General features: G+C 35.1%; 1 protein-coding gene across 1 annotated transcript in view; it reads left to right on the forward strand.

Moving 5' to 3' along the window:
• The window catches only part of LOC108273638 (integrin alpha-M), a 36005-nt gene that overhangs the window by 4565 nt on the left and 18397 nt on the right, over positions 1 to 13043 (forward strand). Inside the window, exons 2-13 of the mRNA XM_053684917.1 lie at positions 613 to 721; positions 3027 to 3127; positions 3226 to 3296; positions 3537 to 3651; positions 3751 to 3875; positions 5676 to 5809; positions 5915 to 6065; positions 6952 to 7102; positions 7254 to 7327; positions 9034 to 9154; positions 12111 to 12247; positions 12508 to 12657. Of these exons, the coding sequence (XP_053540892.1) occupies positions 613 to 721; positions 3027 to 3127; positions 3226 to 3296; positions 3537 to 3651; positions 3751 to 3875; positions 5676 to 5809; positions 5915 to 6065; positions 6952 to 7102; positions 7254 to 7327; positions 9034 to 9154; positions 12111 to 12247; positions 12508 to 12657 (1439 nt within the window). The remainder of the gene's footprint in view (positions 1 to 612; positions 722 to 3026; positions 3128 to 3225; positions 3297 to 3536; positions 3652 to 3750; positions 3876 to 5675; positions 5810 to 5914; positions 6066 to 6951; positions 7103 to 7253; positions 7328 to 9033; positions 9155 to 12110; positions 12248 to 12507; positions 12658 to 13043) is intronic.

A 13043-nucleotide genomic window follows, 5' to 3' on the forward strand; every position in this document is an offset into this window, starting at 1 on the left:
TCATTTTCATACTCATCAAGCCATTCAATGAGCCTTCAAGCCCTATGGATGGGGGTGGAGTCATCCTGGAAGAGGCTACTACCATCTGGAGAGAAGTTTTTCATAATAGGATGATGGTGATTAATCAGAATAACGTTATTGATTTGCCGTGACACGTCCCTCTAAGGGAACAAGTTGACCCATACCATGACAGAAAATACCATTTCCCTTTAATTTGTCACCCATATATATTGATGTGGGCACAGTTTAAATGTAGAGAGTACAATTTTGTGTTCACAGGTACTGTTTTGATGGCTCATGATCTGACAGCTTTAACAGGGTTAGAATATTAAAGGTCTTCATCAGGTTACGTGTATGAAAGCTGCCTCACTCATCAGATTCTGAATACTGAATACAAAATTTAAACATTTAGCTTGTTAGTGCTGTGTGTTTTACTCAACTGTGAATATGGATGACATTCTTATGTTTTTTCCAATTCAGTAATTTCAGTAATAAAAAAATGCTTATACTCAAATATACTCTAATTTTGACGGTCATCTAAGTAAGTAAGTATCTAAGTGAATTTGTACACTATACAAACTTTAATTCATGTATCCTGGTTTTGAATTCTAGTATCTTGGTCAGTGATGGGTTTCAACATTGATCCAAATCCATGGAAAGATTTCACCCACAACCCAAACACAGCCTTCGGCTACAAAGTGATACAGAAAAACGGCTTGAGGTGAGAAACACAACAACCATAATGCTCAAATGACTGATGCCTTCAACTGTAATTTGTGGTCCATACATTTGCATACATTTTGTGTGACAAGTTAATTATGATATCTACTTTGTTCACATCAGAGATCATTTTAAAACAATAGATTAGAGATAGATTTATTTAAGCTTTAATTCACTATATCAAAATTCCAGTGGGGTCAGTTGTTTACATACACCAAGTTGACTGTATCTTTAAACCGTCTGGAAAGTTATGTAATGACTTTTAGAAGCTACAAGTTAATTAGGAGCACACGTGTTGCTGTATTTAAGGGACAGTGCGTTTTTGCCCTTGATACCCTGCACAAATCCAAGCAAGTCTGCCAAGACCTAAAAAAATTGTTCTCTTTAGTAAGAAAGGTACCACGAGCATCTGTAGAAACACTTGTATACAAATATAAAATCTTGGGACCACACAGACACTGCATTGTTCAAGAAAGAGGTGCTAATTCACTTCCAGGGATGTACAAACTTTGGTCCAAAAGGTTCAATCCTAAGACAACAATAAAGAAACTGTTGAACGAGTTGGACGCATCAGGTACCAAAATAAATACATCCACCATTAAGAGAATCCTTTCTTCAACGTGGCCTGAAAATCTGTCTGTAATTGATTGTAATTGATCACTAGGACAAAGACCTAGCCTTTGGTTTGAGTGTTCTCAGGTCAAACAAATATATAGCTGTTTGGCCATAATGATAAGACATTATGTATGGAGGAAAAAGGGTGAGGGTTTGATCCAAAGAACACCATCCCAACTGTGAAGCATCATATTGTGGGTGTGTTTTGCTGAAACAGAAAACAATGGACTGATGCACTTCAGAAATTAGATCATATCAGGAGAAAGGACGATTACCTAGAAATACTGAAGCAAAACCTCAATACATCAGGCAGAAAGTTAAATTTGATTGCAACTTCCAGCAGGACAATGATCCTAAGCATACCTCCAAAGATGTAACAAAATGGATTAAAGACAGAACATTTAAAGTATTAGTGTGGCCATCACAAAGCTCTGACATGAATCCCATGGAAAATTTGTGGACTAAACTGGAAAAGCAAATCTGACCAAGGAGGCCTACAAACCTGACCTGAGATACACCAGTTCTGTTGGGAGGCATGAGCAAACAATTCAAAGTATTGTGAGAAACTTGTGGAAGGCTGCCCCAAGTGTTTGAGTCAAGTTTAGCAATTAAAAGGCAATGCCACCAAATACTAATAAAGTGTATGTAAACTTTTGAACCATTGAAAATCTGATATAATAAATTAAAGCTGAAATATTAGCTATTATTTTCAAATGACAACTTATGGAAATAAAGTAGACCTTAATAGCCAGCAGCGGAAATGTATGAAATGAACGAAAACATGCATGCCAGATTTGTGAAAATTTGAGTTTGAATGTTTTTAGCCTAGGTGCATGTAAACTTGAAGAATCTTGTTTAAAAAAGACACATTTGTGACTGAACCCAGATGTACCTTTCTGTTTAATGAAGTAGATTAAGCAATGACCAACACATTTCAGCATTAAATGTGACAAATGATGCATTTCTCTACAGTTAGTACTGTGTAAATGATCCAGCCAAAATTCAGGCTGCACTTTGGTATAAAATATTGTTTTGTTATGTTAACATTTTTAGATTTAGAGTACATGACACCATGATTCATGCCTTTACATATTTTGTAATGACACAAAAAGTAGATTAAAAGTACTATTTAAATTAAGGATCCCTTAACTGACATCAATTACCTCATTAATAAAATTAACACACTATAAACATAATTAATGCATCATTAGTAAGTAACCAAATATGCCACAAAATAAACACACACTCATATCATTAATAAGTAAAATTAAACCCACTATGACCAACATGAACAATACCTTAACGAACATGCTTTTGACTGAACCGAGGCTGAACATCCAGTAATACTATTTACATCTGGAGGCCAGAGTTCTATAATTTATAAACATTTAGAAAGGTATATGGTATTATTTAATTTTTGCTAACTTATATGAATGTATTTTTGGTTTGAATAAACATTAGCAAATGAATGTGTATTTGGTAAACTATCATCAATTAATACATGTTTTTGTTGATTTGTTAACAGCTAATAAATGTGTTCTTATTTTGTTAGATTTAGATTTACTACTTATTAGATTTGTTAAATTTGTAGTTTGCTGATGAAGTAAATAAAGTTAGTTAATGAAGTGTTAAACAAAGCTGACAATGACAGTGACATCATAATATGTCTAACATTTTCCTTTTCTTCTCAGATTGATTGTGAGTGATCCCTTAACCCAAAGTCGGAATGAAAGAGGGAAAGTGTACAGCTGTGATGTTGCACAAGAAAAATGCTCAGAAATACCAATGAATGGTACGAATGTATACGCAACATTTATTAGTCGTAATTAATTGAAAATATTTTCCAGAAAGGGTACCCCATTTGTCTCAATGTTAAATATCTTGTCACAGTGCCTTCTGAGGCTGTCAACATGTCCCTTGGACTTTCAATGACTAAAGATCCTCAGTCTTCAAAGCTAGTGGTAAGATACAGCTGTAATAACTCTGTATTTCAACGCAGGTAAGGACTGATCTTAGATAGTGGGTCTAATACCCCACTGTATATTCTGCTTCTGTATAAATATTAAGCTGAGTTTTAAATGATCTGTAAAATGTACATTCAAGAGGTTTTTGGCTAATTTTCCTCACTGTATGTTAGTGTTCATTACTCTGTCAAATATCAATCTGGAATTAAATAAAAGTGAAAAAAATTTTTTTTTCAGGTCTGTGGTCCAACAATTCCCAAGGACTGTAAGCACTTTACTGCCTACAATGGCATGTGTTTTACATTGGATAACAACAATAATCAATCAGGACCTATACCAAGTACTTTGAGAGGTATTTCATATGTGGAGCTAGCATATTAATACAAATCCCAAACCTTTTAAAATGTTCTCTATTCATACAAGTTTGTTTTCATGCTTTCTTTATTCTTAGATTGCCAACAAACAGACATTGCTTTCTTGTTGGATGGCTCTGGCAGTGTATCCTTTAGGGATTTTAATATAATGAAGGATTTTGTTATAAACATGGTTAACGGCTTAAAAGACAGGGATTTTCAGGTATGTGCAGAAAGAGCTTTAATTTTGTGTATCAAAACAACAAAAGAAAGAAAACATGTTTGAGTGTTTTTATGGTAGGAGAACGAATACTCTGTTGCTGGAATATATTTCTGACACATGTTTCTATAACGCTACACTAATATAATGAGAGCAACTTTGGATCTTTATAAACACTCCTTTAAGTACCAAGGTAAAATTAATAAGAAGAATTAGTTAGCAACAATATGAGCTGGCAGAGTAAGACGCCACAGACAAACATTAAAAAACATTGCAGGTGAAAAAGAAGGTTGTTGGTCATCATTAGTGCTTGATATAAAGAACAGAGCAGAACATAGAACCAAGCTGTGCAATTCATTTTATAGTTACAGTTTGTGAGGGACCCAAATATTTCTGATTTCTTTTCTGAAAATAATCTTTATTATAGTGTTTTCATGACCTCAAATGAAGGCACAGAGTAATTAGTTGAAGGCTCGCCATCAGGATAGCATGCTAGCTAAAGTTAGCTTTAGTTGATATTTGTCCAAGTTCCCTGGTGAAAGAAAAGTAATTTACCATCATTAATCAAAGTTCAGTGCCTTAGTTTTGTGATCAAAGAACACATGTAAAAACAAGGCATTACATTGTGGTTTTGTATATTTTATATGGCATTTTTATAACCATCAGCGCAGGTGAATATGTGGCACAGAAAGGTGCAAATGTAAAAGGGGTTGGCGTTAAGTGAATACATTATTGAGAGATGTAGTTCTATGTGCTGCTGCCGCCATATCCAATCAAATCAGGTTTTAGCATTCCCTTTAAGCATGTGCTCAGTGCAGTGTGGTGACATTTTCATAATGACATTTGAATGAATGATTGAATAAATAACCAGCTGTCGATAGACTGTTAGTTTTAGGGGTAGCATTACAATCAGGAGACATTTTTATTTTGAATTCCAACAATGCAAAATAATAAAATAAAATAAAAGTAATTTACATGTTTACACTGATTAAATTAGTGCAACCCTTAGTTAAACATTTCATAACTACACTATACTGTATGGCCATAAGCATGTGAACATCTGACTATCACAGACTTATATTGTTCTTCCCCAAACTCTTGTCACAATGTCTGAAGCACACAATTGTATGTATTCGTATTCTATAGCATCAAGATTTTCTTTCACTGGAACTAAGAGACCCGAACTTGTTCCAGCATGACAGTGCCCTTGTGCACAAAGCGAGGTCCATAAAGAAATGGCTTGCCAAGGTTAGAGTGGAAGGTCTCAAGTGGCCTGCATAGAACCCTGACCTCAACCCCGGTGAAAACCTTTGGGATGAACTGGAATGTTGTGTGCACCCCAGCACTCCTCATATGACATCAGTGCCTGAGCTCATTAATGCTCTCAGAAATCTAGTGGAAAGCCTTCACAGAAGAGTGGAGGATATAATAACAGAAAAGGGGGGACTAAATCTGTAATGGGATGTTCAACAAGCAGGTGTAATTGGTCAGGTGTCCACAAACATTTGGCCATATAGTGTAGGTTCATCATTATAAAGCCCAGGCAAACAAAAAATATACAGACATGAGGATATTGCAGTGGCAAAAAAACAAACAAAAATACATACATTTTTGTAAAAAAAATATACAACTGAAGTAAAATAAACAACTGGATTTATGTGACTGTTTATGAACTATTACTCCTGAACAACAGCCATCCACTACTGTCAAAAAACATTGCAGCTGGTTTCGTTAAAGAGAATTCTTAGAAATCTGGAGTAAAAATAAAATAAAATTTATTGTGAATGTTATTTTCCTTTTCAGTTTGCAGTGGCACAATATTCTACAACCTCTGAAATACACATAAAATTCAATAGCTTTTCAAGCGCTGCTCAAATAAGAAATATCATCCAGTTTAGGGGTCTTACCTACACTGCTGCTGCTATCAAAAGAGTTGTGTGAGTATGATGAATGCATCTAAACACCAGAACGTTCTATGATGTATTTTCATATTACAGAAAAGTGAATGGCATGTTCACAATCAGTTCATTTATTTTGCACAGAGCTGAATTATTTACCAGTGAGGCAGGGGCCAGAGAAAATGCTAACAGAGTGTTGGTGGTCATCACTGATGGTGAATCACATGACCGCGATCAGCTGGGAAATGCTGCTCAGGATGCAGAGCAGAAGAAAATTACTCGCTATGCTATAGGGGTAAGAAATTTCCCTACATTACCCATTCATAGGACTATTATAAATGTTTTATTAACTGTATTATGTCTATAAATAATAAATGTCCCACCAGAAACAGAATTAAATAGTACTGACCTGGATTGAGCAAAATGTTGCCTGGTCCTTTATAGTCATTGGGCTTCAATTATTAATCTTTTAGTAAAGTTGTGTGTAAATGTTTTTGTCATTCAAATAAAGCTAAAAATTTGCACTAGCTTCACAAAATGCTTTGGTGACACTGATTTTCTTAATATTTATGTGCATATAGTGATAAATGCCAATAAGCCGTAAAGTGCAAAGGGTGTTCATGGCATAGCCCACTTTCATTTAGTGATGGCAAAACAATGCAATAAAAAGTCAATGATGACTTTAAGGTGAAAGAGCACCATGCAAGCGTTAAATCTTCTGGTGATACCACCGAACCATTGCACTTAATCGGCTAACATAGACATACAATAATTCGTCCTCCTTTTATGTGGCAACGCAACAAAACACAAACTTTGGTCCTAATTGAATGAATAAATCTGAGTTGTCTTAATTCATGGTATTCTACTGGATTGATTTCTTTTAAGTCATTAATGTGAAAAACTGAATTTAATAAAATTTTCACTATAAACTAAGTGGGTTTTCATGAATACCACATTGTATAAAAAATTTTTTTGTTGTGAACATTATTTTTGTTTTTGATGAAGACCATAAAGGTTTCTAGTGTACTACGATGCTAATATTAGTTTATGCGAGATATTTAATAGTAGAAATACAATGTGTTCAGTTTTGGTATGTAGAAATTTCAATATACAAAAAATACAGGTCACACTGGTGAACTGGCAAACTGTCTCTATTTATGCTCTGATTTTTTCTTCACTAGGTCGGTAGTGCCTTCAACAGCCTATCAGCAGAGAATGAGTTGAAAACTATTGCATCGGATCCAGATGATAAATATGTATTTAAAGTGAATGACTTTTCTGTATTGAAGGAAATTCGAGAGACACTGGAAGAGAATATCATTGCAATTGAGGGTATACAAGTAAATTACTTAGTAAATTTTCTCTATCACTATTGCCCTCTGATACATAATGTGAGGCTCAGAATACATGGTAAAGGAAAATAAGCATAGTTTTTCTTTGGTGTTTACAATAAGTAGAATTCTAGATATTATTGCTTTATTAGGAACCCAGACTTCAGGAGAATCCACCAGGATGGAATTTGCACAGGATGGCTTCAGCGCAGACTTTGTTTCAAGTGTAAGTTACGCCTTTAATTTTTTTTAACCAGCATTGGTTATCTTCAATTTCATCTCTTCTTTTTCACGTTTAATTAGATACTGCCAATCTTGGGCATCTCAGTACTACGCTACATGATGTTTAAAACACCAGTTCAGACAAAATTTGTGCTGTCATATCGATGGGGAAATAATATTGTTTAAAATGATTTTATATAGGCTTTATCGTGCTTAATTGCCAGGTAGTGTGGGAAAAAAATATGCATGGCATCTGCTACTAGTTATCTGCTTTGACTGAAACATTCTGCTGTGTGTCATCAGTATAGCAGTGGAAGCTAATGTCATCATTACAAATCATTCCACCTAGAGGTGCAATATAAGCAAAATAGCAGTGGCCTCAGAATAGAGCCTTGGGGGACACCAAACTGTACTTTTCTTTGCACAGAGATGTAAAGAATAACTGATGGTGGTCAGGCAGACACTATAAGACCTAAACCAGGAAAAAGCCATTCCCTTAACTCCAAAACAATTTTACTCCTTTCATTCCATTAACTCCAACACATAATATTCTGTCTAAAAAACATTGTGATCTATGATATCAAAAGCTCCACTGAAAACGAGTTAAGTCAGTAAACAGACCCAAACCCTGATTAAAGGTAAATAATTGATCTATAATTTGACTACCTAAGAAAATTGTTTGTTTGTAAGGCAAACATGGGGTAAGTTAATGAGGTGAAAGTTCAATTGGAAATGGACCATTTCCACATTGAGACAATGTTATTTTAAAATAATGAATAAGGGCCTACTGAGTGGTGCAACAGAAAACTGTTCAACCTATTGTCCGGATATTGTGAGTTTGAATCCTGATGATACCATATGTGGCCAGAAGTCCAAGAGGACAAAATTGGCCACGTTGTAGGGGTAGCATACCCTCTGTCCCCTGTGAAATCACAGTGACTATCCAGTCATGGTCGTCTGTGAGCTCAAACATGTGGAAGGGGGCAAATAGCACTTTCCTCTGAGTGGGTTATGATGCCCTGTGATGCTGTTAGTAGATGTCACATGATAGGTGTAACTGGCTGGTGGGTGGGAAGTGACCAAGACTACATTAGGAGAAATGGGGGGTGGGGGGATATTGCCTCATATTCCCCCTCTCTGCATGTGACACGCTTTTTAGCACATCATAGAATATTAATGTTTTGTTTCCAGTCCCATGTGCATCTTTGTTTATACATATATATGTTTTGTTTTGATTCATGCCGTGTCTTGACCCATCTTGTTGTTGGTTTATCTCCCAACTGTGTCATAAATAGGCATGTCTCTCTCTCTCTCTCTCTCTCTCTCTCTCTCTCTCTCTCTCTCTCTCTCTCTCTCTCTCTCTATATATATATATATATATATATATATATATATATATATATATATATATATATATATATATATATATATATATATATATATATATATATATACCTATATATATATATATATATATATATATATATATATATATATATATATATATATATATATACCTATTTTGACTTTTGATCTCTGCATGTGCCTGCATTGTGATTATCGATAATCTGGTAATTCTGGATTGCCCCAAATAAACAGCATATTCATTTCATGCATTTGTGACCTGCTTCTACCATCCAGATGTTAAAACAGTATTGAAAATCCGAAACGGAGTTCTTAGTTTAAGATGATGTTTTTGTGTGTTTTTAGGGTGACATAATAATGAGTGCAGTTGGAGCATATCAGTGGAAAGGCGGTTATCAGAAGTACAATTCCAGAGGAACACCTGTAGACTCCTTTCAGAAGGGCAACAGTAATGACAGTTATTTAGGTGAGAAACCTCTCAAAATTCAACCTTATCAATGTAAATGGGAAAATAAAATTATGTACAGGTATCCACAAGCCCCAAAACACCTGATCCTCACAGTCATTTGTGGGTCAAACTGTTTGGAAACACACAGTTGTATAGAATGTCTTTGTATGCTGTAGCATTAAGATTCCCCTTCACTGGAGCTATTAGCCAAAACCTGTTCTAGTATGACAATGCCACTGTGCATGGGATGTTCACTACTCAGTTGTAACATCAGGTATAACATACATGCTTTTGTACACATAATGCAGGCTTGCAGTTTGGTGTTTAAATATAGTAAATATACAGTATAACTCATAAATTGGAATTTCAGTATGACAAATATGGTCTTCGGTACACACGAACACAAAGTGACAGAAATGAAATTGAGAAAACTTAAAAAGAAAATACTCATTTATACACTCAGAACTTTGGAACCTTACGGAATATGTGCTTTAACATACAAAAACAAAAACAAAAAACATTGAAAAATATTTTAAAAGCCGAGGTAAATTGAATAGATAAAGCAACAACTTAAACAGCGTAAACAGACACAGGTACACAGTTTTTATAAACAGTGGACGATAGATGCGAGTGCAAAGAACAATTTACAGAAATTATGTTTGTCTTAACAGCTACACAGAAAAGATGGGAATATGTTGACGCTAATTAGTATTAAATTAACTCGACTAATTCATGCCAGGCATGGTAGTGTAGTGGACAACATTGCTGCTAACTGCAGGGTCCTGGATTCAATCTGGATCTTGGGTGGCTGTGTGCAGTTTAATTTTATTCTAGACTTTTGAATATACATGATCAAATCATGTTTGCTGTACAAAAACAAACTGTGTTAATGCAAATCACGCATCCGCATGGAACCAATTTACATATTTTAATCAAGTTAATTCAATGAACTGTTTTTCAGTGTACAGAACAACAACCAAAGCGAGTACAAAAGCTACATCAAAAAAAGTTTATTGAATTTACTTGGATCAATTGTGTACATCAGTTGCACTCAAATTAAATATTTTACTTCAGCACACAGGGCCCTCCACTAATATTGGCACCCTTGGTAAATATGAGCAAAGACGACTGTGAAAAATTGCCTTTATTATTTAACCTTTTGTTAAAAAAAATTCATAAAAAATACTCTGCTCTCATGGATATCAAACAAATCATATTTGTTAAATATATGTGCGTCACATACATTGCCACCCCAATGAATTCATATGAGACAAATCAATTTGAAGAACATTCCCATTGATATTTGACATTTGTAGTACACCTGGGTGACTAGGAACAAGAAATTGTTCAACCATGACTTCCTGTTTCACAGGGGTATAAATATGAGGTAACACACAGGCCAAATTCCCTTAGTCATTCATAACAATGGGTAAGACCAAGGAATATAGCTGTGATGTGCGGCAAAAGGTTGTTGAGCTTCACACAAAGGGGCGTGTCTATAAGAAAATAGCAGAAGCATTGAAAATGCCCATTTCTACCATCAGGGCAATGATTAAGAAGTTCCAGTCAACTGGAAATGTTATGAATCGACCTGGAATTGGATATGTGTCTATATCGTCTCAGCACACTGTGAAGAGAACGGTTCGAGTGGGTAAAAAATCTCCAAGGATCACACCTGGAGAACTGCAGAAGTTAGTTGTGTCTTGGGGTCAGAAAGTCTCCAAAGCTACAATCCGAAGTCACCTACATCACCACAAGTTGTTTGGAAGGGTTTCAAGAAAAAAGCCTCTACTCTCATCCAAAAACAAACTCAAGAGTCTTCAGTTTGCCGACACTACTGGAACTTCAAATGGGATCGGGTTCTATGGTCAGATGAAACCAGAATAGAGCTTTTTGCCAATAAATATTATAGGAGAAGACTAAGAGCAAAAGTATTGACTAAAAGGGTGCCAATAATAGTGGCACACATATATTTAACTAAGATATATATTGTATTGATAAACCTAAGTTTGGTTTGCAACTGTTTGATATCCAGGATTTTTGTAATTTTAAACAAAAGATGAAATGTTAAATAATAATAACAGTTGTTCACAGCCTTCTTTGCTCATATTTACCAAGGGTGCCAATATTAGTGGTGGGCACTGTAAATTCATCTGTTACATTGAATGAATTGATTTACATGAACACAGTTTTAAATGCCGTTTGCTGCATTTGTTTTTGTACAGCTAACATCATTAAGAAACACAATGTGCAACTCCACACAGACAGTCACCGACTTTAAGGTCCGAAACACAGTGGCTGATATTGAGAAGTGGCCACACTACCCACAGCACGACCAAGCCACAAACAACCTTGTTAATAAAGTTAACCCTAAGGAAATAGATCAGACTCACTCTATCAAACTGAAAGATTTTTTATATAAAAATTAGCAACCTCTCTCTTTTTGAGGTAGAACTGCACATAAGCCCTGAATAGTAAGGTACGTAGTGAATAATGGGTCAGGTTAATTATTGAAAGTTTTCATGTACTACATTAGTTATGAAGGGTTTTCTCGTTAATGAAATAGTGTTCTAATGAATGAGATAAAGTATAAATGTTTTAGGAAAACCACCCCTGATTCTTAACAGGCTTTATGTAACCACAATTTTTTTTTTATCCAGGAGTCACTCCCTGGATTTGTATATAACTTTTAGTACTACTTTGTGCACTACTTGCCACGTTATTTTTTTAAAAATAAATGTACGAGTAAATATGAAGAGAATGGAAAACAGGGGTTTGGATAACAGTTCCAAATAAATTTTCAATTTAATGATTTAATTAACTTGTTAGTGTTCTGAAAACTGAATATAAGATTGTATTGCTATGTGTATTGCATATCAGTATACAGTGCTATAATATAATGCATGAATCAATCTGTAAGCAAACATGTAACATGACCAAACAAACCTCCTGACTGCTTGTCCTGTGTTCACAGGTTATTCCATGACAGTAGCAAAAACACCCAGGAAGTCCTACATCATCATTCAGGGAGCTCCAAGAGATAAGCACATGGGGAATGTGATCATGTCAGACAATGCAGGCAATCCTATTCAGACACTGGATCCTCCTGAGGTAATTTTAATTATTTTTAGTTCTCATATAAATATATATATATATATATATATATATATATATATATATATATATATATATATATATATATATATATATATATATATATATATATATATATATAAGCTGCATTGTGTTTCATTAGGGAGTAAAACTGCCTCACAGCTCTGGCACACAGTGTTGATGTGAGATGTGAGTGACTGTGTATTTCCCAGTCTCAAATGAAATTCAGACCCAGTCAACGTTTTTTTTTTTCCCAGCCCCAAATTGGTGCCTATTATGGTGCTGAGTTATGTGTGGTGGACTTGGATTTGAACAGCGTCACAGACCTTCTACTTGTTTCTGCTCCACTGCATCATGAGGGAGATCAGGAAGGAAAAGTCTTCGTCTACACCTTTGATGAGTCCAAGGTAAAGAGCAAACACAAAAGTCCAAAAGTAACAAAGCTGAACTTGTCTTCTTATTCCACCTTAAATGAAGTTGCAGATACAATACTGCACACAATGAAGTACAATACTACTCATCAGTGACTACGTTTCCATGGCATCGGAATATTCCTGTATACACGGTTGCTGTATGTATGCCTGAGTTGCCATTTCTAAATACCTAGCCTACAGCTAGGTATTCTAGCATCTGTTAGCATCCACAATACCTTATGGACTGAGCATGCACATATATCTCCTTTCAGTAGATTTTCTCAATAAGGTGTTTACCTGCAACCCTTAAACGGTCACAATGCTTGAAAGGTTAAAACATGTTGGGCCACTAAAGTCACATCACAAGTTTCAAAAAAGGA

Source organism: Ictalurus punctatus, chromosome 13 (genome assembly GCF_001660625.3).
Source record: "Ictalurus punctatus breed USDA103 chromosome 13, Coco_2.0, whole genome shotgun sequence".
Taxonomy (NCBI): domain Eukaryota; kingdom Metazoa; phylum Chordata; class Actinopteri; order Siluriformes; family Ictaluridae; genus Ictalurus; species Ictalurus punctatus.